The sequence below is a fragment of the Muscardinus avellanarius genome (assembly GCF_963383645.1).
Source record: "Muscardinus avellanarius genome assembly, chromosome: 7".
Lineage (NCBI taxonomy): Eukaryota > Metazoa > Chordata > Mammalia > Rodentia > Gliridae > Muscardinus > Muscardinus avellanarius.
Window position 1 is genome coordinate 13,069,365 of NC_137793.1, and position 26,909 is coordinate 13,096,273.

At 40.9% G+C, this 26,909-nt stretch overlaps 1 protein-coding gene across 1 annotated transcript in view; it reads right to left on the reverse strand.

The window, feature by feature from the left end:
• Positions 1-26,909, reverse strand: part of ATP10B (ATPase phospholipid transporting 10B (putative)) — a gene marked incomplete at both ends in the record, with an annotated part of 55,921 nt that overhangs the window by 14,148 nt on the left and 14,864 nt on the right. Inside the window, 1 exon segment of the mRNA XM_080698630.1 lies at positions 20,474-20,678. Coding sequence (XP_080554756.1) covers positions 20,474-20,678 — 205 coding nt within the window.

Genomic DNA, 26,909 nt, shown 5'->3' on the forward strand with positions numbered 1-26,909 from the left:
CACACACACACACACACACACACACGCATGCATGCACATATATACACACACCACAGAATTTACTGGAATCTTTTGCTTGACCCTGTGATGAAAACACTCTCCCTCCCTCCCTCCCCCCCCTCTATCTATCTATCTATCTATCTATCTATCTATCTATAAAACTTATTTTCAAGCTTGTAATTATTCCATGGAGCAAAAAAGTTAATTATCCTGCCTTTTTTTGCTGGGAGATGTATGACTTAGATAAAGTTGGCTGCCCACAGTCAGACCCGGTTTGGAATTTGAATCTCTAAGCTTCCTATTTATTTACAAAGTTCACTTTCTCCTGGGGAACAAACTCATAGCAGAGTATTTTACACATACTCTTAATTCTACCCTTTAAAAGTGTTTCAGTTGTACAAGCTTTTACAGAATAACAGGAGTGAGACCCAACCAGGGATGAGGAGATCCTGTTTTCTGACTCTGTCTCACTGACTAATCCCATGTTCAGCCTGAGCCCCAGTTTCCTCATCTGTAGAGCAGGTTTAACACCACCTGCCTGCCCATCTCATTTGTGCCTCAGAGGATAGAATCTACATGGGAAAGTTTTGAAATGTGCGACATGTTATGCAAATAGAAGGCAAGAGTGTTAAAGGTGGTGTTGAAAATAGTTTCCTGGGAAGAAAAAGCTTTTAGCCTGGCTAGCAAATTTATCACCGAGAGCTCCAAGGTACAGCTGTTCAAAGGGGCAAATTGATTTGGAGAAATGATCACATTTCCTGTCTTTGTGTGAATATACTGGCCATTGCATCTGTGGGGGTGCCAACATAAATAAATTCTCCACTCCTTTGAAATAAATTACCTATCCAAAAGTTTCTAAAAATATGGCTTCTTTCCCTCTAGGTATTGATTCTTTCAGGGACAAACACTTGCTGGCTTCTGTGATGACAAACCATGCTGTAATTTGTCAGCTCCTTGCAGGCTGATTAAGCTGTGCATTTCGCTCCTGATCTGCACCACTCAGCTTGTTGCTGGGTTTCAAAATCCAGACTCATCTTAGATATGAGTGGCAGTGGGGTCTGAGAGCTAATGATCCTTCTGCAGCGACTCCAGGTCCCCGTAGTCCCTTTCATCGCACCCGCAGAACGCCAGCAAGTGTGAAGTTTGATTCTTCTATTGCTCTGCAGTGTCTCCCAGCAAACTTCCTCCTGAAATGTCTCATCCCTGGTCCTCCTTGTCCTGTTCTTTTGGGCACTGGCTGTGGGTCCTGTCTTCCTCTTTTTTTAAAAAAAATTTTATTGGTGCAATGTAGTTATACATCTTAATGTGATAAAAGATGGTGGAGACATACATGCACACATCCTCCAATTAGCTTTTACCCACTTCCTGCCCCATTTCCTTCCTTCTTCCTTTCCATGTTTGGCTTAGTGACTGACTTTGATATGTTTAAGTACATCATGTGTATTAAAGAATTTCCCTCTTCCCCCCTCCTATCCCCTCAGGTCACCTTATTTGCTCATCTATAGAATCTCCTTCTTCATGTAGAGTTCCTCCTATTACTCATTTCTCCCTAGCTTTTGCATATTAGGGAAAGCATCTGATTTCATATTTTTTTGTGACTGACTAATCTCACTTAGCATAATATCCTCCATTTCCCTGTAAATGATGTAATTGTGTTTTTCTTTATGGCTGAGTAAAATTCCATTGTGTACATATCCCACAGTTTTGTAATCCATTCCTCTGTTGATGGACATCTTGGCTGATTCCATAGTTAATTGTGCAGCTATGAGCATAGATACACATGCATTAGTTTGATAGTTTGCTTTCCATTCTTTTGGGTAGATACTCAGAAGTGGTATTTGTGGATCAAATGGTAAGTTTGTTCCCATTCTTCTGAGGATCCTCCATACTGTTTTCCAAAGTAGTTGCACTAATTTTCAATCCCACCAACAATGTATTAGAGTACCCACTTCTCCACACCCTCGCCAGCATTTGTTGTTGTTTGTGTTTTAAACGACTGCCATTGTAGTTGGAGTTAGGGCTCACCATCTTGGCTCACAGCACCGGACTCCAGAGTCAAAAAGGAAAACAAGGACCTGAAGTGAACAGCTGCAGATCAAGTGTTTTCTCTTTTTATATCAAGGTGGCCTTGCTCTTTCTCTCCACCTGTCCCCTGGGCTCTTCCTTCCCTCCCTTTCTAGGATGCATTGTAGAAAAGTGTCCACGGGTTCTGCTGTCTTCAAAGACAACCACTTAGATACTGATTAGCTCTAAGTATTTGCTGTAGCTCACTCTAAGGAAGTTGCTGGAAAATGGCCCAAAGAGAGGAGGAACTGCCAAATCATATTACACCTACAAAGGTCCTTATTTTAACCTTATTCAGGTGCTTGATTCCTTTCTGAGATAGGGGGAGGTTCTCCTTACCACACTAATGTTTTTCTCTGTTTAGGGATGAACCTCCTGTACCTTTTATCTTTGACTTAAACTTTTACCTGAGGTGCAGACCTTTGATGCAAGTCCAATGGCTGCCAGCAAGGCACAGGAAGAGAGATGTCCTATCCAGGGACAACCATATGTCTGTGGATTGTTAGGGCAGACCTATCCATCTTGAGTGCTTACTTTGTGCCAAGCGCCTGTCATTAAATTCTCATGGTAACTTTAAGAGGTTGAGACAACTGTACAAATGTAGTTTGCAGTAAGCCATTGTCTCAGTTGAGAAGCAACAGAGCTGGCATTGCGGTTCCAGTCACTGGAACCCAAAGTCAGTTGCCAGGGTCATCATTCTCATCACCTTTTTTCTTTTTCTCTTTCCTCCTGCTATTATTATTGTTGCTGTATCATCGTCGTCATCATCATCATCATCATCATCATCATCATCATCATCACCATCATCACCACCACGACCACCATCATGATCATCTTTTGTACTGGGGACACTCTACCCCCCAGCTACACCTCTGGCCCTTTTTGTTTAAGAGGATCTTTCCAGGTTGTTGAGAGTCTAAGTTCCAGAGGCTGTCCTTGACCTTGTGGTCCTCCTGGCTTAGCCTCCCAAGTACTGGGACTATAGGCGCGTGCCACCATGCCTGGCACTGCAGCATGATTGAGGGTTTCTGTACCAAGAAGCAACTATTTCATATGTGTTATCTTCTTTAACTCTGATGATGAACTTTACCAGGTAGGTTTTATTAAAATTCTTGTTTTACGGACCAGGGAACTAAGGTTTAGGGGGAACCCATGCCCTTCGGCTAGCAGAGGAAGGAGGTTTATCCTCAGCACTGCTGGTTCCATTAAACAGTCTCTCTCTTAACTAAAGTACTACTTGGATGCACAAAGAAAAGACTGACTGGTCTTTGGGTTCTCCTATTTCCCTTTCTATTTTCATTTCCCACATCCTATGAATAAAGTACCTCATATAACAGATGAACCCATTTTCTAACATATACTAGAAAATATGTAATCTCACTATAACTAAGACAGTGCAATGTTGAATCTTTTAAGTATATTTGCATTTTAAAGTAGGGAACTTACACAGGTAAGTTGAGAAGTTAAGGCACTAGCATTGCCTAGAAAGCATTCTTTTAAGGACTTTGACTTATTTTTAGCATTTAAGGGTTTTTTATATTTTTGCCCCTTTCTTTATCAAGCCCATTCTAATCACACTCAACTCTTTTATCCCAGAAAATAAGAATTAATCGCTCTCTTTTATGTGTCTCCATTCCACAATGCTTACACCTTTAGCATGCGTATTTCTAGGTCTATACATCCTTTAGTAGATCTCAGCTTCCTCTGGGGAAGCTTCCAGAATAGCAAGTTTTAACGGGAACACCACAAAGATAAACTGGAGTAAAGTTAGTACTGAATAGGGTGATTTTAGGCCTGTAAATATATGCATACATACATACATACATACATACGTACGTGTGTGTGTGTGTGTGTGTGTGTGTGTGTGTGTGTGTGTGTGTTTTGCTATACTGGGGATGGAACCCAGGGGTCTTCTATCTCTGAGCTATATCCCAGCCCTATTTTTTATTTTTTATTTTGAAACATGGTCTCACTAAATTGCAGAAGGCCTCAAAAGTAGCCAAGGGTGTCTGAGAACCCACAATCCTCTTGTCTCAGCCTTCCAAGTACTGGGATTACAAGCATGGGCCACCACACTTGGCTTGGCCTGTACATATTAAAAGTTGATGGTAAGGAGACACAAGCAGACCTCACTGTGAAAACTGACTTATGTATTTAGGAATAATTCCAGGTATGGTCTTAACTTGACTCATAGGAATAGGCCACATTTTTATGAGAATTGTTTTGCTTAAAAAAAAAAAAGTCTTCAGAGTCCTAGGTCCCATTCATTCATTGAGGAATTCAAACATTTATTGAATACCAATGATACATGAGCCAGGTGGAAAGGGAAAACGAGGTGGAAAAAGAGACCAGTAACACAGATGAATTATTGTAGCCATAAAACAACTTCAGGTTCCCAGTTTGGCGCAGGTGTGTCAATGCTTTTTAAAGCGCTAGCTTTAAAAGCAAAGGAAAGTGAGCAAAGGAACAGAGGGTAATAACTCTCTGGGGCTGAGATACTGGTTGCTGACCTGTGTCTCAGATACAGCCCATCATTGCCCAGGCTCACTGAGATAAAGCAGTCAGGCCGAAACATATTCCCGGGGTCTGAGGTTTTAGTTCTCAAGGCCCATTCTCTACAACAGAATATCAAGTCGATCCTTTGGTCTATACCAGGGCAGACTCTCTTTTTAACTTTATATATATGCTGTAATTGGTATATTATAGTTTAATATCATAATGTAAGTCATGTAGACAGTGACACACATGCACACAGCACTTGATGTCCCTACCCTGGCTCCCTCCCCATCCCCTCCTTCCCCAGACGGAGTACTGAGACTGACATTGGTATTTTCAGAGGTACACAACGCTGATGGTATTAATTCCTCCCTTGATCCTCATGCTCCCCCTCTCCTTCCCTTAGACTACCTCCTTGGCTCTAAAAAGCAAAATAATTTTATTTTATTTTTTTAATTTTTTTTCTTTTTATTGGTGCACTGTATTCATACATCATAGTATAGCAAAATAATTTAAAAAGAATAATTTCTAAAATTAAAAAGGATAATGGTGATGCCTTTACTAGGGAATAAATAACACACATAATGTAAAATCTATATATTTAAGATAGACACTTTTTTAAATTTTTTACTAAGATGATCACTCTTCTCTGAAGTTACCATTAGAAAAGAACCTTTTGACAGGGGATGTAACTCAATACTAGAGCACATGTCTAGCATTCACAAGTTCTTGGGGTTTACACACACATACATACACACACAACAAACAAACACAAACTTCCTAAAAAACCCTTTTCATTTGTGTAGCAGAAAAGAAAAACTTGCTGAATCTCTATCTTTCTACCTTTAAAGAAAACTACAATTATATCTTCACCTCCCTACCTCATCTAAATTATCATCAGAACAAAGGAGATAATTTTCCTGTAAACATCAGCAATGTGTTGGTGAGATTTGACTTGTAATTAAAAGGTTGAAAAGAGGTTTAATGGTGGAGACAACTTAAAAGACAAATATCAAATTGACCAATAAATGGCGCGTGATCTCTTGAAGTTGTTAGCAGTGTATCATTGTTGTCTGTCCACACACCTTCCTTCCCACCCTTCTTGCAATAACAACCTTTTGATGTTCTTTGCAGGAAGTGACCTTACCTCCTTGGTTTGTAGTTCTCAGGGGAATGTAAGTCAAGATGCCCTGCCCATTTGACTTGCCCATTGTGGGACTTTGAATTGAATATATTGACTCAAGGAATAATTCCCGTTACTGATATTCCTCCACTGCCCTCAAGTTTCCTGGTACTTGTTTCTGAGCCTGGAGCTTCAGATTTCTTGCCGTTTTGTGAGTCAGCTGGTGTGTGTCTTTCTGCTCTCCTTTCCTTTCTGTGGTCTTGTAGTGATTCTGTTTTGCTTTGGTTATCTAGAACCATTTTGTCAACAAAATATTTCTAAGCCACATGGAGGCTTACTCTGTCCCATGGGCATGCTGAATGATTTCCTCTGACGTTATTCCGTGAAATTGCAATTCACAAAATGCTGCCTTTAAAAAAATTTTTTCTTCCAATGCTCCTATAAAGGTTTAAAAGAGATTTAGCCCCATTTCATTGAAGAGGAAACTGAGTGTTGATGGAGCTAAGTAACTGGACCAAGGTTACACATCTCATCAGAACTCAGGATTGTCTCATTCTAAAACTGGCATTTTCTACCATATGACCCAGCTATAACACCCCTGGGTATTAAAGAACGAAAACCAAATCGCCAGAGTTATGCATACAAAATTGTGTTTATAGCTGCATAATTTCATGATTGCCAAACTATGGAACTAGCCAAGATGTCCATCAACAAATGAATGGATTAGAAAAGAATGGTATATATACACAGTGGAAATTTACTCAGCCCTTAAAACAAAATTATGCCATCTGTAGGGAAATGGATGGAACTAGAGAACATTATGCTAAGTAAGACTTGTCAGTCACAAAAAGTCAAGAGTTGGATATTCTCCCTAATACGAGGAAGCTAGAAAAAAGTGGGACATAGGAAGGACTCCTGACAAAGATGGAGAAACCTTAGATGAGTGAGGAAGGTGACCTAACGGTGATGAGAGGAGGGAAGAGGGAAACACCTCAATGGCCATGAGGCACATACCCAAACTTACCGAAGTCAATAACTGTGCTGAGCATGGGAAGGTGGGGAAATAGGGCAAGAACTGAGAGAGGGCTCAGAGTGCTGTGTGCATGTATGCCTCAATCACTTTGAGCTTTATCAAGCTGTATGATTACAATGTACCAATTAGAAAAAGTTGGCACATTCTACATTTGGTGCATTTAGTGCCGTCTCCCTGGAGCACACACCCTTGGTATATTGACAGACTTTTTAGTGGCGTATTCCCTATTGAAAACATATTGCCAATCCTCTTAAACTTTCACTTAAGCTCAAGGGTGTATCTCTTAAGGACCCATCTCTGTTCACCACAGACCATAGCAATCACTTCTTCTGTGAACTTAGATGATTCTTAATACCTAATCATTCACTTGTAATGTGTGATGTCTACATTTTAAGATGTTAAGTGGTAAGCTGTGTTGTAAGTCAGTGCTTCCCAATTGGTAGATTAAGCTATTGCAACCTATTCACAAGTTTCTTACATCTACCAAAATACTATCTGTAGACAGTAAAAATAAGTCTAGTATTTTTCCAATTTCCGTAGGAATTCTTGACATTAATAAATTACAAATTCATTTAAAAAAGTTAACAAATTCATATTAATTTTTTTAAGAAAGAAACATTCTTAACTAATGTATACTAAAAGCACTACTATTTTTGATAACTACAAAGGATCTTCATGTTATAAAGAAAGTGACCCATAGCCATAAATTCTTAGAGGAAAGAAGGCATATGAAATCTCTCTATGGCCACTAGGAAATATTATTCAAGAAAGATTTCATTGTCTGAAGAAAAAAGAAAAAATAGCTAAACCCCTCGAATGCAGAATTCGTTTGTTTTTCGACTCTGAGGTAATAACATTTTTAAAAAAGAAAAGTAGGACCAGTGCTCACCAAGCTTTTGTGTAGCTCTGAGACAGTTTCTGTATGTAGCTCAGGCTATGGAACTTCCAAGAAGAGCCACCTGTACCCAGGATGAGGATGGCAAACAGCGGAAGTCACCCTCATCTGTGGACGGCTCACCTGGACCATGCCAAGTCATAGGAGTTATAGGGCAAATCACACTACCCAAGGACGTGGATTGTATGCTGAAAACTTGCAAGAATACTACTTAAAGGCTTTTCTTTCTTTACTGGCTTGTCTAAATGGTGAAACCAAATGTTTTTCACACCTAGCTGCTGAGCTAGGTGACTCAGGTTTTCTTTTTGGAATACAAATTAAACCACCCCATGATTTCTGAGAATCATAACTGAAAAACTAACGACAGTTACCAGCATTTGATAATCTTTTTGCTTCCTGGTTGGTAAGAGTTCCTTTCAAGATAACCCACAACAGAGTAACTGGCAGTTACTTTCCTTGGGATGAGGAAATAGTCAGACTGGACCAGAGGATTCTTTACATTCTTACTTTCCTTTTCCTAAGTGTATGAGTATTCTGCTTCATATTCAGGGAGAAATAAAACTGAAATCTTTTTCGTGAATTTCCCCAATGTATAAGGCATGGGTTTAACATTCTAAGCAAATACAGGAGAAAAGATATTTTTTTCCTGTCATTTCTAAAAAGAGCAAGTTGGTAGTAGAGTTGTTTGTTAACAGTTGCCTGTGTAGTTCCCCGTGAGAGCATATAGTCACAGCCTGCTTCTCTCTTGTTGACTCTGTATCACCAGAGCATCCAATAGCATCTACCCCATAGGAGGCCTCCCATCAATACTTCCTCAGTCAAGACTTGGCACACAAATGGGTGACTGAATGGCAGAATGCCTAAACTATGGGAAGCAGCCACCAGCTGGACAGTGGTGCAGTTAGAGATTACGGCACACAGAGTCTTTACTGTACCAAATTTTCTTCCTCTAAGTAACTGAGAAACAAGAAAATTCTATGTGAGCCAGTGTTTTTGGCAAAGGGGTTACAAATGATAGAGTCCGAATTTTGATGTGTGAAACTATGTTAAGTGCACAGAAGATAAAACCACAATGTGTCAACTGTGCTGATAAATGAGAACGGTGATAAGTCTAGCATGGTGACTGGCCACAGGAGGAGCTCCTAAGATGGATTTATTGAATGAACTATAATAATTTAAAGGGACAAGAAAAAAATGTATGGGGCACAGAGAAAGAATATGACTCTAGTGACAGAGCGTTGCCCAGGTGGAGAAAGGTCAGGCAAGGAAGGGCCTTTGGGAAGAGGTAATAGCTCTAAGGGCTACAGGAGAAAGACATAGGATATTGAGACATTCTTCTTAAGAATGGATCACTTTGGTGATACATACATTAGGCTTATATAGCCCTGTGGTATAATAAGTGTTATGGATGTTTATTACCATGCTTCTTAGAAATCTCCCATTCCAAAGACCAATTTAAAAATGACTTTCAAGAGGAGACTGTCACTCGCAGAAGTGTTCCCCAGGACTTAATTAGTCTAGGGATGGGTACACAGTACCAGCATGCCAATCAGTTGCTTTCCCTGAGATGCTTCTTTAAGCTAGATATTAGGGATGGTTGCTAGGCCCTCTCTAAGATTAAGCTGTAGGCACAAGTACAATTGGAGCTATGCTTTCCTCCATAGAAAGGTAGCTGGTCTGAGAGATTGGAGACAAGAGGTGGAGGTTGCACGGATAGATTCTGACTTTCCAGTTGTACATCACTGCATGGCACTCTCTTACCCCTGTACTCTTACAGTCAGCCCCCTTTCAGTCCAGTTGTCTTAAATCTATCACATGCAACCAAGATTTTGGACTAATCCATATAACATATCAGTATGGTTATCATTTGAGACATCAAATATTTCCCATACTGACTTTAAATATCTACCATCGTCCTTAATGTTTAAGGCAGTGAAGGTCAATATTAAAATGAAAACATGTTATCTTGACATATGGAAGCAGCGAGGAGAAAATCTTTAATCCATTATCCATTAATGCCTAATAGAGATTCTCTTTCATATAATCTAGCAGAGCTTCCTCATAAGGCCCTGAAGGGATAAAAATGGGAAAAACCTTTTTAATGGAAGTGTGCAAATAATTCCAACCCTTGGAATGAGAGGCACTATGATACTTATGTTGTGCCTGCATGTTGTGTGTATGTATGCCCACACCGCAATAGAAGACTAGAAGAGAAAGTCACTAAAAGGAGGCCAAAAGTCCAAAAGAAAAATATCAGTTTTTCCCAGGGTTGTTCGATCACCATGAAATAATTATTATTATGACTAATTATAATCTAAAACTTGAAGAACTTTACTATTTTAATATACATGAAAATTATATCCATTTAAGAAATAAAAAACACATATAAAAGATAAGAATAACTTTAGCAATAGAAAAAAAATAAACTTTATTAGAATTGAGTCCTAATACTGACTAAAGACTCTATTAACTGAGTAATGTTTGATAAGTATAATCCTTGAAAACAAGTCTTAGCATCTCTAAAGTATTGCAAGTTCTTTCCTTTCCTACCTGAAAAGGTTTCTGAGAGAGGCAAATATTAAAAAAGGGGGTGATGCAGCACAATGGTTAAGAACATTGATGTGGCAGAACAATTTACTTATTTAGTATTGATGTAGTACGGTATAGACTTTCAATCCTGATTTTGAATTGCATTATCGGCATGGATCCTGATGTGTTTCAAATACTAAAAGACTCCTTGCTTTGTCCATTTAAATGGTATAGAAATAGGAGATTCAAAATGGTGACTGTGGGACACAGCACATCTCAGTAGCTGTAACAAAATTTAATAACCAAGAAGGCAGTGTCTTGAAAACAACAACAACAACAACAACAACAACAACAAAATAGTGGAAGATATTTATGAACAAAGACTAAAAAAGAAACCATGGCAGAAAGAAATCCAACTCTAAACACAAGATTCACTGCAAAGAGCCCAAGCATGACTGAATGTGACAGCCAGTGCCATCTCGGGCTGTCATCCAAACTGTGATTCCTGGCTTTGGCTCTGCAGCCCCAAGAAATTTAGACAAGCAATCCAAAAACTTGAAGTGCAGAAAGTGGTGGCAGAGTTCCAACATCTTAAGCAACCAGCACCACACTTCAGGAATGCAGAAAAAGAGCCAAAGTCATGCACTCACTAGAGGCCAGCACCTGCAGTGGCACACTGTGCCCTCCAGAGACCTGGCCCATAGGACAGCAAGGTAACCACATTGCATTACTTGGTGGATGACCACCCAGAGCAGCTTCAGGGACCCCAGCGGGCTAAGATCTGGTGGCCCATCCCACAGGTAGTCCAGTTAGAACCTCCAGAGACACAGGAAAGGCCCATGGTGCTCAAGGCACAACACCTGCACAGGTCACAGGGGATTTCGCTAGGACTACACTGGACACCCTCTACTGATGAGGGTATGGAGGTGCAGGACCTGGGTAGGAAGGCACAGATCACAGGCTGGAAAATTCAGAGCCCATACCCAAAAAGTGCAGAGATGAGGGCCTGAAAGCTTAAAGCACAGGGCTTAGAATTGCAGAGCCCAGGGTGGAGAAAGTACAGAGCCAGGGCTGGAGAGTGTAGACCAAGAACAGAGGGTATGGATCCAAGGGCTCAGGGGTGGAGCCCAGTGCCAGAGAAAGCAGGGCCTAGGACCAGAGAGTGCAGAGCCCAAGGTCAGAAAGCATAAAGCCCAGGGTAGGAAAACGCAGAACCTTGAGCTTACACAGAACTCATTTACAGTGACACCCGATGCCCTGACACCTGAGCACAAAGGTGTCGGAGGTGAAAGAGAGAGGTGCAAACACTCATAAAGTAGGTCCAAAAGCTGACAATAGGTTACAGAGCAAATGAGAGACATTGGAATATACTCCAGAGTCTACCACAGTGAACAGACATACAGATATTATAAGGGCCCGGGCCAATATATATAAATTAGCAGGACTGCCATTTTTTTCTTTCTTTCACACTGTCGCTAGTTCTTTTTCTTTTTTTTTCTTTTTTCCTTTTGGTTGTTTCTAGTCTTTGATTTATAATTGTTAGCTTTTGTAACTTGTTTTGTTACTTTATGCATATTTGTTTGCTCCCTTCCCCATTCCTTTTATAAGCTTCCCCCCTCTAGCCTATCTGCTCTCTTCTTTCAAAACTTTTTTTCCCTTACTATATCTCCCTGTTTTATATTCAAGTGATTTCACATCTCCATACCTAAATACTTTGTCCTAATGTAGTGAACTTTAAATAATGTCCTTAGGTAAAAATAACTTAAAGACTGTATCTACATTTAAATAATTTTTTAAAAAACAATTTTTATACTTTTATTGGTGCATTGTAATTATACATCATAGTGAGCTTCAAAATGACACCGATTTACACACACACAGAGCACTTGGTGCATTTGCCTCTGGCTCCCAACCTGCTCTCTTCGCCTTGCTCACCATACATGTTAGTGGGATTGGTAATGATACCTTCAAAAATGGACATACCATTATTTGATGCTTCTTTCCTCGAGCCATCTCTTCACCCTCTCCATCTGCCTCCCGCCCTCTACTATTCCACTTGTCTTTCTCCTCATTTATCCACATAAGAGAGAAAACAGACCCCTGACTTTGTGAGATTGTACATCTCACATATATGGAGTATATATGAGTATATATACTTGAATATACTTCTGAAAGTTAAGGTCCTTGAGTTGGTGTGGGATGTAAAGAGTTTATTCTGAAAGCAGCTTTGCTATGCAGTGGCTATGGTTCAGCCAGAAATAATGGGAGAAATAAAGAAATTCCTAGAATTAAATAAAAATAGAGACACAACATACCAAAATCTATGAGACATTTGAAAGTGGTGTTAAGAGAAAAGTTTCTGTGGAAAGAAGCTAGCTCTATCAAGGACAATATACTGAGGTCATGTTATAAGAACATAGAAGCTTATAACTTCTATGTTATAAGAACATAGAAGGAATTTCTTTTGAAGAAATTCCTTTGAGCCAAAGATGGGCAGTTAGTAAAGAAAACAACCGTACTGACTTGATATGCATCAATTATGCTTAAACCTCAGAATTTTTATAGATACTAAAAGAAAAAACCCATTGAACATCTTTAGAAGATGCCAGAGAACTCATTATTTTCAAAATCAGTAAATAAAAGAATCAGATACTTATTCTGCACAGATGGCACCTCAGAACAAATATTTGACAAGGAGAATTTTAAAAATTGAATGAATTAAGCTGGGCATGGTGGCACATGCCTGTAATCCCAGTACTTGTGAGGTTGAGACAGGAGCATCACAGGTTTGAACCCATCCTCAGTAACATAGTGAAACTGTCAGCAACCTAACAAGACAATATTTCAAAATAAAAATGAGAGCTGGAGATGTGGCTCAGAGGTAGAATGCCCCTGAGTCCAGTCCCCAGTGACACACACACACACACACACACACACACACACACACACACACAATATATATATATATATATATATATATATAAATGAGAATATCATGATTTTTAAATTTCATTGAATTAAAGGGTCTAAACAATCTTCATCACTATCCACATTGAAAAAAGACAATTATTTTTGTGCTTTAAGATGGTCATGCACTATATTTCTGAGGATGTAACACTGACACACACACACACATACATACACACACACACAATTTATTCTTACTCTGATTCAGGAACTAGCTCCAACTACCAATTTGTGAAGTAGAAGTATAGGGACTAGGAAACCATGATAAAGTCACCATGGGGAGACAATGCAAACAGCAAAATCCAGACTATGGAAAACTATACAGAACAACAATCTGAGTTACTAAGCAACATAAACTAAATACACCAGAAAAACGAGAGCTAAATGGAAAACCATAAAGTAAAATAAACTTAAGAAACTAATCTCAATATTTGGCCTCATTTGGATGCCGTTTCAAACAAACTGGGACACACTGACTGCTGACTTCAAAATTAATATCAAGGAATTACTGCTAGTTTTTGAGGGGTGGTAATAGTATATTGGCAAACTTAAAAATTTTATCCTTTAGAGATACATACTGAAATATCTGTAGATGAAATGTTATGTATTGAAGATCTGCTTCAAAGTAACTTTCAGAATGTAGAGGGATGGCAAATAGATAAAACAGGACTGGTGATAAGTTGATTGTTGAAAAAAATATCCTAGTCTCCTTTGTTTTGTTAATACTTAAAACTTTCCATAATAATGATCAAAAAAATTCTGGCTGAATTTCAACTGAGCTCAGTTCATTGCTATCAGGGTTACTTAGCTGGCATTGCCTTACTTATCATGTGGGGATAACAAAAGTGCCCATTTCACAGGGCTCTTTCTGGGGAATAGAAATAACCATTGTAAAACATTAAGAAGAACTGTGTATGGTACACAGTATGCATCCAATCAAGTTATCCATTGATACTGTTTACTATATATAGACTATATTAAAGAATCCTAGAAAATGTGACCTCTGCTCAACATTTATGCAAGTAATCAACAGGTAGAAAGCAGTAAGTGTCATTCTTTTCTTTACTGTTATTATTATTTTTTTATTGGTGCATTGACTTCATACATCTTAATGGGATAAAAAGCTTGTGAAAGTATACATGCACACATCACCCCATTAAATCCTACCCCCTCCCCATCCCATTCCCTTCCCTTCCCCCCCTCCATGCTTGACTTAGTGATTGACAGAGATATGTTTTTATACGTACATCATGTGCCTTAGGGAGTTTCCCTCTTTTCCCCTCCCATCCCTCAGTTAGGTTGTCTTGTTTGCTCCTCTATAGGATTTCCTTTTTCATCTAAAGTTCCTCCTATGACCCATTTCACCTTAGCTTTCATGTATTAGTGAACACATCCGTTTAATTACTTTTTGTGAATGACTAACCTCACTTAGCATAATGTCCTCCAGTTCCATCCATTTCCCTGAAAATGATATAACTTTGTTTTTTTTATGGCTGAGTAAAATTCCATTGTGTACATATCCCACAGTTTTGTAATCCATTCATCTGTTGATGGACATCTTGGCTGGTTCCATAGTCTGGCTATGGTGAATTTTGTAGCTATGAACATAGCTACACATGGATTAATTAGGTAGTTTGGTTTGTTTTCTTTTGGATAGATACCCAGAAGTGGTATTGCTGGGTCAAATGGTAAATTAGTTCCCATTTTTCTGAGGATTCCCTATACGAAAGCAGTAAGTATCATTCTTAATGGAAATTTGAAACAACCTGTCAGGACAGGACCCATTACAAAACCAACCAGGGAAACGTACTCTTTGTTGGTTTTGAGGGAGGGCAAGGTTGAGAAGCTAGGCAGCCACATTTGGTTCCATTGGGGTTTATCATCACTGAACTGGGATGGGGATAAATGTTTCTCTATCAGACTTCAGCTTTTTGTAAGCAAAATGCTCCTCTCTCTAAATATGTTAAAATTAGCACACAGTTTCACTGTGGAGATTCTAGGCCACGATGACTGTTCCTAGCTGAGCAAGTGGCTTTTAAGTGCTTACTATGGGTGGAAGTCAAGAGAGTTAAAAGGGAGACTCACTGAAGAGATTTTACAGTGAACAATCAAACAGATAAGAGCAATTATTGCATTAATCAATGATGCTCTAGGCCAGTGCTGTTCATGCTTGAATATACACGAATCACTTAAGGGATCTTGTTAAGTTGAAGAATCTGGTTCACCTTGAGATTTCACATTTCTGGCAAGCTCTCTGGTGCCACAGAAATGATTACTCATGGACCAGACTTGGCATGGCATGTTTGTAATTGACACTAGAAGTGATCTGACACGTACTCCTGTCAGTGTTATATTTTAGTGACTTGTATAATAGATTCAAGGAGCATGTTTGATCTAAGGTATTAATTGGGAGAATCTATTTCTGATTCTTTGGTTTTGGTAACTTGTCCATTTGCCGAAGTGAATGTCAAAAGTATTTAGTTTCAGGTGTTAAATCCCTGGGATAAAACCCTTTTAAAGAAGAGGTTTTATGTATCACAATGTCACTAAAGAGAAAAGTATAAAACTTAATCCTCTAACCAAATCCTCTTGCCTGCTGTGTAGAATTTTGCATAATTCTAATTGTGGATCATTTTCTTTCTCTCCTTTTCCCGGCAATATGATATAGAAAATTATTTCATAAGTAGGTCAATAATTTTGTGAATTCAAAGATGACTCATCATTATAGAGGTTCTTACTGAAAAAATCAATTGGTTTCATCCGAGTTGAATACCTTTTTTTTTGTGTGTGTGTGTGTGTGTGTGTGTGGTACTGGGGATGAAACCCAGGGGCATTCTACCTCCGAGCTACACCCCCAGCCCTATTTTTTAGTCTTTATTTTGAAACAGGGTCTTACTGAGTTGTAAAGGGCCTTACTAAGTAGCTGAGGCTGTCAGCAAACCATGATCTTCCTGTCTTAGCCTCCCAGATGCTGGTATTACAAGCAGGTGCTACCATGCCTGGCTAGTCCAAGTAGAATTCTGAGAAAAGGATTTCAAATCTAGCATTGGTGACCACAGGGGTACAGAGAGAAGACCCTGTTCAGAGTGTTTTATTTAAAAAAAATTTTAATGTTTGAAATCCATTTGAACTTAAGTTGGAAAGGGAAGAATGAGCTGCTTGGGTCATAAGGTTTGTCAACTTCTCTCTCATTCTTCATCTGTTGTGATAATGTCTGACCCACAAGCAAGTTAATATTTTTCTAAATGTTCCATAGAAGTTAATATGTATTCATGCTAAAAAAAAGTTAAATGAGTTTGGAGACCTTGGTGTTAAAGTTTAACAGACCTACCGACTCCAGGTCTTCTCAGAGAATTTACTGTGTCAATGAACTTTGGAACCTCCAAGAGGGTCCACAAGATGCCAGCTTCCCAATTTGACTTGACCATGAAACACCTTTTTCAAGAGCTGTCTCCTGGCATCAGCATTGGGCATACTGTGTCTTGAGAAATGCTGACCTAGGGAAGCTGGCTTTGGAAGAGCAGAATTGAGTAATCTCTTACCATTCTCAAGACAGTGAAAGTCTTGTATGAGTATAGGTGTGGGGTAGAAAATTTCTAGATAATTCTGTGGTTAGTAAAAACTGTGTGGAGAAGGTACAGGTCTCAGAGGCTACAGAGATTTACAAGGAAAGCAAGTTAGCAGAAGCCACTGGTATTCATTTATTAAGACATCAAATTCCCCAACAAATCGTACTTGTAGGTATTCAAAGTCTTTTATGAGACCGTTGGTGAGAGTTGCCCTTTCTGTGCCTCTGAGTTTTCTTGTGTTGATTGTGGACAGTAATACCCACCTCCTAGGATGGTTGCTAGGACTGAGAAAGACAGTGAGAGTGTGAGTCATTAGAAGCACACAGGTGCTAAGTTTTGCTTTCCTTATGAGAAGTAGCTTTTTGAAAATGCTCCAGCTGGCACCTTCTTTCAGCTGTGCAAGTTTTCAAAAAGGTTGCGGTAGTTTCATATCAAGGTCATCTGGGAGAACATTTTAAACATATGTGTGCTCAGTCCTGATGAACCATGATGTAGTGGGGTCCATAAAGAAAGATTCAGGTATGTTTTTTAAGTTCCCCAGTGGTGACTGTGGTATATACTAAGCACTTATAATGTATCTGCAGCAAATCTCTAAACGGTGGTCCCACCTGCCCTGTGGTAGTTCTGGGATATATTTCTTGGAATAAAAGGTTTCTGTGCTTAAATGTTTAGAAGAGCTACATATCAGTACCTGTCCCTCTCCTCCTTGGGGCTTATTAAAATGTTATCAGAAAAGTTTAGTAGCACACAGCATTTAAAACTTTTTTATGGTCGGGCGTGGTGGCACACACTTGTTAATGCCAGCATTTGGGAGGCTGAGACCGGAGGATTGTGGTTCATGGATAGCCTCAGCTACGTAGTGAGGCCCTTCAAAATTCAGTGAGACCCTGTTTCAAAATAAAGAATAAAAACTAGGGCTGAGGGTGTATCTCAGAGGTAAAATGTCCCTAGGTTCCATCCTCAGCACACAAAACAAAACAAAACAAAACTTTTGTAACCTGTTGTCTTCTCACCCCCTTTGACTTTGCAACTTTAATTTTTCTAGCAGCTTGTATCTACATATTTTCTATCTACATCTTTGCTCAAGACATTAAGGAAAGCCTGTAGTATAGTGAGAGCTGAAAGGGAATGAGATCCATACTCAGAAATTCTTTTGCACTGAGGATACGAGGGAGAAGCCAGGTAGCAATGAGCCAAAACTCTTCTTCCCTAGAGAGTGGGCTGAGACTTAATTGTTTAATTCTAATTCTCTAATTCTTCCTGCCTCCTGCTACTTGTATGTGGGAGGGAAATTGAAATGATAAATGTGTACTTTTAAAGTAAGCATCTCAGGGTAAACTCAAGCCACCTGCAAAGAGATACTAAGAACTGAGGTGTCAGACAAACTTAGCTTTTAATCCTTGTTCCAACTCCCCTTTGTGACCATGGGCAAGTCACATGACCCCTCTCTGTCTCAGTTTTCTTATGGATAAGAAGTGTTGGTACTTATTCTCTTGAATTGTTGTGAGAATAAACAAGATAAATATATATATATATAATATATATATATATATATATATATATATATATATACATATATATATATTAGAATGGGCTCAAGTCTGTTATTTTCTTGAGCAAAGAGAGGGGGAGAATCAAGACAAGAAGAGAACGTTCTTAATACCGTCAACCTCACACAAATCTCCTTTTTTAACACATGAATTTACCTTATGCATTTAAGTTTTTCCTGCCATGCATCCTTTGAGAATTCAGGGTGAGAGTTTGAATGACTTATTAAATTGGCTGGTTCATAGCAGTGGAGTGTGAATGACCCTTTCACTTGACTTCATTCTAGTTAAATCCCCAACTATCTAATTAATATGCATGAACCAGCTTGGGAACTCTTGCCCAAAAAAGCCACTGGTTGAAAAGCGACAACATGTGCAAGAGGGTTAAAAAAAAGATTTAGAACTGGAGAGAGATAATATGAATGAGAATGAAAATAGAAAGTCTCAGAGTACCTTGCATACAGTCAAGCTAAGGCATCAGTCTCCTACACTCACAGGCAGATGTGTGTGTGTGTGTGTGTGTGTGTGTGTGTGTGTGTGTGTGCATGCACATATTTGTGTGCAATATGTATTTCTTACTGTAGGTTATGGCTAAGAAGGGTTGAAAGTCTCTAGTCAAGAAAGCAAGTGTGGGCCCCGAGCCCAGATACACTCTTCCTTCTTATCTAGAATGACACTGTAAACTTAGACCAGATCTTGCTCTGCCTTTTTGTAAATACTGGGGGTGATTCAGTGAATGTGGGAGGGACCAGCAAAAGACTAAAAGCCTCAGAGGCCAAGCTGCAGCTCCCAGTCTGGAGACCAATGGGCAGACCGCTGGGGTAACTGCAGTGTCCAGAAGCTGGTGAAGTGGCGATACTGGCTACCATTCCAGGGCCAGCACTGTGGCTTCAGTAGCTGCAGAAGCTACCATATCCTAGGTGTCTCATGGGTACCTTTTATTATCCCATTTCCATCTTATGGTGAAGCTGGGCGAGTTGTTAGCATTCCCACTGAAGGGACGCAAGAATGGATATTGGAGGACTGAGTCTATCGTGCCAAAAGGACTTTGAGAACTGTTCAACTGGTGCTTCTGTTTCTATTCAAAATAGGACAAAACAGGGAGGTGCTGCTTAGTAATTTAGCTGGTACACAGTTTGAAGAGTTGCATTTGTAAGTTATAAAATTAGAGGCACTTTTATGAGCTGCCTCCCCGGGGGAGCTTCTGTGTTGATGCTACACTCAATCTCCTTCATCTCTGGGGAAATGGGGTGTTTGCCTTCTTTCTCCCAAATCCCATGGCTCACTCAATTTCTTCCCAGCTAAAGACTTGCCGAGCAAAGAAAACAATTGATGGAATTTTACTCTTTTCCATGTTATCCAGAAAAAGGTGCCAGTTTGGAAATCAGCCCCCATAAGAGGAATTTTAATTGAAAATTGTCATATCGCACCCAGCCTCCAAAAGCCATTGATACTAGCACCAACTCATTACTAGTCTCTTACTATGAGCCTGTTACATGCTGAGTAATTCATCTCTATACCATTTAGTCTTTGTAATTTACCTGACGGGGAGGCATTATCTTTGTCTTCATTATCTGGATGAGGGAACTGAGGTATGAGAGAGTCATAGCTTGTCTAAGTTGAGACAGGTAATACATGGCAAGACTTATCCGTATTTAAACTCAGCTCCATCAGAGCCAAGAGTCTGAGCTCATAACAACCAAGCAACAACATGCTTTCTCTATAGCATCCCAAGTACCATTGAATGGAGTGCAGAGATTGACTGGAGCTGTCTGTGGTGGCTCCTTCGTCTCAAGGAGGTCTTAGCACTTTTGATAAGGCATGCGTGAATGGAAAAAGAGTTACTCAGATCTTGCTGCAGTTTAGGAGAGGGTGAAAGAAAAGTAAATATTTGTGGAGGGAGATACTGCTAAAACTAAGCTGGGAAGAATGAGGGGGATTGCAGAAGAAGAGAGAAGAAGACGGGTAGCCCCAGGAATAACCGAATGGTGATCACACTGCTTAGCTTTCAGAAGAGAGCAGTTCCCTCTGGTGAGTGGGTACCCTCTTAGATACGGGGATGCCTTGTCAGTTGGTTATTTAACTTTTCTAAACCTCAGCTTCCTCTTCTGGGATATGGGTACAACACCCATCTCACAGGGGTGCCAAGAGGACTGTTTTTCTATGTAGCAGTTTACGTTCAATTTTCCAATAGAACTAGTTGGCTGCTTCTTTTTGACCTTACCTCTGAAGGTCTTAGAAGGGCCCTACCTGCTGTGAGAAGCCTTTCACAACACTTCTTTGCTTGAGGTTCGTCTCTCCATCCAAGTTGGCAGTCTCCAGGTGGCAGATGCCGCTGGGGTCGGAGGAGAAGAGGAGGAGGATGTCGGCAGGGATGATCTCGTTACATTGCATTTGGATGAAGTCTCCCACACGCACGTCCTTCCAGCGCTTCTGCACATAACTCTGCTCTTTTCTGGGGAGGGAGAAAGGCAGCTTTAGATTCCTCAGGAAGATAAAGAATGAATGAATGGCAGAAGGTTGGACCTGCATCCCACTGTCTCCCAAGTCAGCGAACACTCTGGATTCTACCTTGCCTCCCCAAACCACCATTATATCTCCCTACATCAGTGAGGCATAGTTTATAGAACCCAGGAAAATATTGGTCCTGGTGATTACTTAGAATTTTCACCCATTCTAAGTATAAGGCACTTTAAGGACAAATTTATCTTAGGCACCTCAGAGAGTGATGGGACTGGGTTTTCTACTGCACCATTTTTTAAGAGAATGCTTTTTTTTTTTTTTTGGTGGTACTAGGGATGGAACCCAGGGGCCTTCTACCTTTAGGCTACAGCCCTGACCTATTTTATATTTTATATGGAAACAGGGTCTCACTAAGTTGTGGAGGGCCTAAGTAGCTGAGGCTGGCTCTGAACCTATGAGATTCTCCTGTCTCAGCCTCCCAAGTACTGGGTTTACAAGCATGTGTCACCACGCTCAGCTCTTTAAGAGAAATCTTAAAAAAAAAAAAAAGATTCTTAGATATTACAGCATAATTACCCCCAGGAACAATGGGGCAAATCTTACTCAACTCATCTGCCTCTCCCCTTTCTTCCCCTTATTGGCCCTGTGCTCCCCTGGGCAACGCCTTTGGGTGGTAGGAGACCAGTTGCTGGCTACAATCTCAACATTCCATCTGGTTATTTGAGATGGGATTTAGGAAGTATAGGTCTGGAAAGCATCACCCTGACAGAGAGTACTTCTGGATTCTGCCTAGATGCTAGGTAGATATTAGCTGCTAGGCAGATATTAGATGCTAGCTGGGACTGCTGCATTCAGAGGAATAGCAAAGGCCAACATACCTCCATTCACAAATGTGAAATCTTCTTCCCTTTCTAATACGGGACTCTACTGCTTATTATGGGATATGGGTTATTAAGATGACGGGGGACTTTGATGATGAACTTAGGACATGCACATATTTATCAACAGTGTTGTGATCTGGGGTGGAAAGTTGTCAACCCCCATCGTGATACAGGTATCACAGGATCCACAGAGTCACACCCAAGCTGGAAGTCGGCTTTGCCTTCGTCCTCAGCATATTACTCCTTGGATCCTAAGAGGTCACTGCTATCCTGGCAACAGATGTCTTTGTCTTTCCTTTAGCTGCAATTTCCCTTCCTTAGGATGCGCATGGTAGGAAGGGACATTCCTAGTCATTGTGGAGACTTGGCCTTCTCAAGACAGACTGCCCACCTCTGGGGTCAGCTCTGCTAACAGGCACACACGCCTCCAGGAAGCTCTTGCCGGTGTCCAGGAGTACTGAAGCAATGTCATCAATGTGATGTGGGGGTGTACATTTATATTTTTACAAGTCCAATGATTTTATTTGTGAATTCAACCATATAACGAAAGAAGGGATAATACTATTTCCATACAATTCCTTATAGAAAATAGGAGGTGAAGAACTGTGATACCAAAACCAAAGAAATTACAAGATAGGGGAACTATGAATAATCCATATTAATGTCATACATAAAAGTTGGTGTGTATATTTATTATTTATTTATTTATTTATTTATTTATTTTTGCGGTACTGGAGACAGAACACGGGGGCATTATACCTCTGAGCTACACCCACAGCCCTATTTTGTATTCTTTTTTGAAACAAGGTCTCACTGAATTGCAAAGGGCCTCACTAAGTAGCAGAGGCTGTCCACAAACCACGATCCTCCTGTCTCAGCCTCCCAAATGCTGGGTTTACAAGCGTGTGCCACCATGCCTGGCTGGTGTGTACATTTAAAAGAAGATTTTTTTTGGGGGGGTAAACATAGTTTAATAATTTAGTTGGTACACAGTTTGAAGAATTATCTTATGCAGTCAGAGACAACTGTGGTAACACTTTGAGGGATTAAAAACAAATGAGACAGGAGGGACAGGTCCTTCCGGCACTTGGTCACTTTGCCTGGTCACCCGATTCTCTGGCATCAGCTTTGCCTTTATAACTGTCAGGAGCATGTCTGTGGAGAAACCCTGGATGCACGGCCCGAGGGGGTCCAGCCAGGGGAGATGAGGAGTGACCGGATCCAGCTGGAATGGAAAAGTAGTGCTTCTGCATTGAGTGACATCCAGATGTGACCAGCAGCTGGCCCGGAGCCGCCTGCGGGACTCCCTCCCTCATTAATCTGGCCCGTTTGGAACCGCTGCCCCAGGTGGACACATCCACACACTCCTGACCGATCCCCTGCTCGGTGAGTCTGCACCTGGGAACCGACTGCTATTTTAGTTTCATGCGATGTTCACTGCTGCTTAAAAATAAAGACAAATCAGTTTAGCTCGGGACGAAGACTCCATCTGGCAGATTCCGCCTCGAGAAGAAATTAAGCGGCACAGTGTTAAACAGCTTTCCGAAAGGAGAAAGGGTTTATTAAGAGGTAAATAAACAGCACGCGGAGGTCGGAGCCAACTGCATGCCACGGGGAAGCAGGTGAGAGAGGGAAAATAGAGAGGACACTTCAAGCTCCATTTCTCTAGGAACTGGGTTTTATCAAAAGAATCTCAGAGCGCTCGAGTGGACCTGTCAGGAGGATAAGCTGTCTTGTGGAATCTTCTATTCAACACAGGACGATGAGCCAGCCTGGGCTGTCCTTCAGTGTGGTTGAATGCCAATCTCAGAACGCTCTATGTAACTTCCCTGGTATAAATGAGGAGCACTGGGGAAGAATGCGTACGGCACAGAGTGAGTGTCTTTGGATCAAAGCGCCCCATTTGGGAGCTATGGGACCTTGGGGAAGTGACTTAACTCTCGTAGCTTCTCTTTCTTCATCTGTCCATCAAAGGCAGTATGTGCGCTTGAAAAAGGATCGGCGACCTAAGACATAAGAGGGACTGAGCTCGGAGCTTGGCACTTAGTTTTGTTTTGCGGCGCTGGGGATAGAACCTAGACTCATTCTACCTTCGAGCTATACCCCCAGTCCTACGTTTTAGTCTTTATTTTGAAACAGGGTCTCACTGAGTTGCAAAGGGCCTCATTAAGTAGCTGAAGCTGGCCGTGAACCTGCAGCCCTCCTGTCTTAGCCTCCCAAATGCTGGGATTACAAGTGTGCGCCACCACACCCGGTTAATCGTGGGCTTCCTTTATGATGATAGTGGTGAAAAAGAGTAGCTCCCAGCATTTTCTTCTCCAAGCTATCTCATGCTTACAATGACATTTTATGGCTTGGGCCCAGGGATGCTACAATCTACAAACACAAGAAACTCTAAAGGTCCCAGCATTTCCCTAAGACCAGAAATGAAGTACCGAATTTCAGCAAACTTAGCACTTAATGGCTCTGGAGTGTGCGCCTATGACAAATTCCCAGAAATAAACATCCTTCAAATCTGGGCTGGAGGAGGTTTGATAGATCTCTGATTCAATCTCTCACTCTTCAGGAGAGGGAAACTGAGGCTGGGGACAGGGAGGGACCTAGCTGTGGAGCAGAGTAACAGAGTCAGGCTGGACCCTCTGCTCTGTCCATGGATCCAGGGTGGGGAAGTAAGGGCTCAGCGGCTGCTCCAGCAAAACTCATAATGCCTAGCTGTGCAGATGGCAGTGTGCGGGTGTAGAGGAGGTATTTTACTGGGGTGTAGAGCTTTGAAGTCAGAGCCAGGCATTGTGGCACATGCCTGTAATTGCAGTACTTGGGAGGCAGAGACAGGAGGAGCACATTTTTGAGGACAGCCTCAGCAATACAGTAAGAGTCTCAGCAACCTAGTGAGAATATCTCAAAATTAAAAAAAAATATGCCAGGAATGGTGGTGCACATCTGTCATCGCAGTACTTGGGAGGCTGACACAGAAGGATTGCAGGTTTGTGGCCAGCCTCAGCGACTCGGTGAGGTCCTCTGCAACTTAGAATCGATTTCAAAATAAAAATAAAATAGGGTTGGAGGTAGAGCTCAGAGTTAGAATTCCCATTGGTTCAATCTCTAGTGCCACAATAAATAAAAATAAAATAGGGCTGGGGGTATAGCTCAGAGGGGGACTGGCCCTGGTTTCAATTCCTAGTATCAAAAAAAGAAAGAAAGAAAGAAAGAAAGGAAGGAAGGAAAGAAAGAAAAAGAAAACAGATTGAGAGTCAGGTGAACTGGGTCTGAAACCTGGAGCTACCTTTCATGTGTTGTATGACTATGAGCCTCCTACCTAACTTTCTGATCACAGTGGCAGGGGAGAGGGGCTTGGGGAACTCAGGGTAGCCCGAGAAGGGAATAGCGGAGTCGCTGGAACAGTAGGAGCCCAGGACTCTTGGCTGGGCTGACATCCTGGGCAAAAAGAGCGATATTCACCCTGCCTGAGCTATCCAGTTCTCTCCGGGGAGGCGAAACGATTAATGTGGATGGACAGAGGTCTCCAATGGACAGGTTGACGCTGTGCCTCACCGCTGGCATTTGCATTAATGGGATGCCACTGTTACCCAGAGGCTGAGGAAGCTTGGCATGGTTGGGTCACATTTTTTTTATCTCGCATAACAGTTTTATTTGTCTGATACCAAGTTTTTGATGACTTAAAGATAACATTTCAATATTTCTTTTTGCTTTCTTTCTTACCAGGGAATATTTTTTTATGTGAAACTAGCATACATTTATATATTTTTCAGAAAAAAATCTATCCTAATATGGAATATGGACTCTAGATACCCAAAACGATCTTGAAAAAGAACAAAATAGAAGATGTATATTTTCTGATTTCAAACCTTATAAAGCTACAATAATTGAAACAGTGTAGTACTGTTATAAAGGCAGATATAGAAACCATTAGAGTTAAATAAAAGCCTAGAGAAAAATTCTTCCATATATTGTCAAGTTATTTTTGACAAGGTTTCCACAAACATTTGGTGGAGGAAATAATAATCTTTTAACTAAATATTGTTGAAAAATAATAATTACATGAAAAAGACCCTTACCTATCACCATATACAAATATTAACTCAAAATAGATAAAAGACCTAAATATAAATCATTTTTACAGCAGGATGTTGAAGCCCCAGGCCTGGGGGTCATCCACCCTGACCTCCCTGACCGCATGGCTGTCACACAGAAAGCAGAACTGAGCACACAACGTTACCAAGAAGTGACATTCACAGAGAAATCATGCTTCAGAGGATTAAGAGCTGCAGGTGCTTTCCTGCGAGGTCACGGCCACAGGTGTGAAGAAGCTGCTTGGGGATGTTTGAGAGCACGTGATGCCTCTCCCAGCATCCAGCTTCTAAACTCTGAAGATCCGGTTTTCTCTTTGTACCCCAGGACCCTGCGCACCAACAGCTTTTTTTGCCGTACTTCTTTGTATATCATGGTTCTGTTTCCTAATTGTTTTATGCATCTTTTATTTTCAACTATGTAATAAGCTTGATGAGAGCTGGAGTAACCCTGGGTCTCACAGGTATGCACCCTAACAGGGTCAGGTATGGTGTCTTGCATATCAGGAGCGTTTGATAAATATTTATTGATTTTTCCTAGAGTTATCTTGAAGATGAGAAAATAGAGGGGAGGTCTTTCCTAACCTTTAATATTTTTGGGGGGTGGGTACTGGGGATGGAACTCAGGGGCATCGTACCTCCGAGTGACATCCTCAGCCCTACTTTTTAGTCTTTTTATTTTTGAAACAGGGTCTCACTGAGTTGTGAAGGGCCTCACTAAGTAGCTGAGGCTGTCTGTGAATCTTGATCCTCTGGTCTCCGCCTCCCGAATGCTGGGATTACAAAGAGTGCACTACCATGTCCGGCTTTAAGCTTTAATCATTTTAACATGCAATCGGTTGTTTTCTTTTTTGTTACAGAGACTTCTGATAATCATGTGATCTTTTGTTATTGGCTTATATGTCTGGCGTGCCCATAATGAATCTGGCACCTCATCTACCTGGCCACTTAGCTGTCTGATTACCAAACAAATGTTATTATTACCACTATGTTTATTCTAAAGATGAGAAAACTGAGACCCAGAAGGGTTATTGAACTTGGGTACCATCACACAAATATGCCTACCAGCCCACATAAGTGGCGGCTATGTGAGCTTACGCGGTCTTGTGGCTGTCTTTGGGAATGAGGTACTAAGAGGTTGAAATCTCAGGAGATGACATCAACCAGGCAGGGGCTGGGGCAAGAGCAGGAGCCCCATCGTTTGTAATTCTGAGTTCTATAATGGCAAGACAGCAGCGATAGATGCTCACCTGC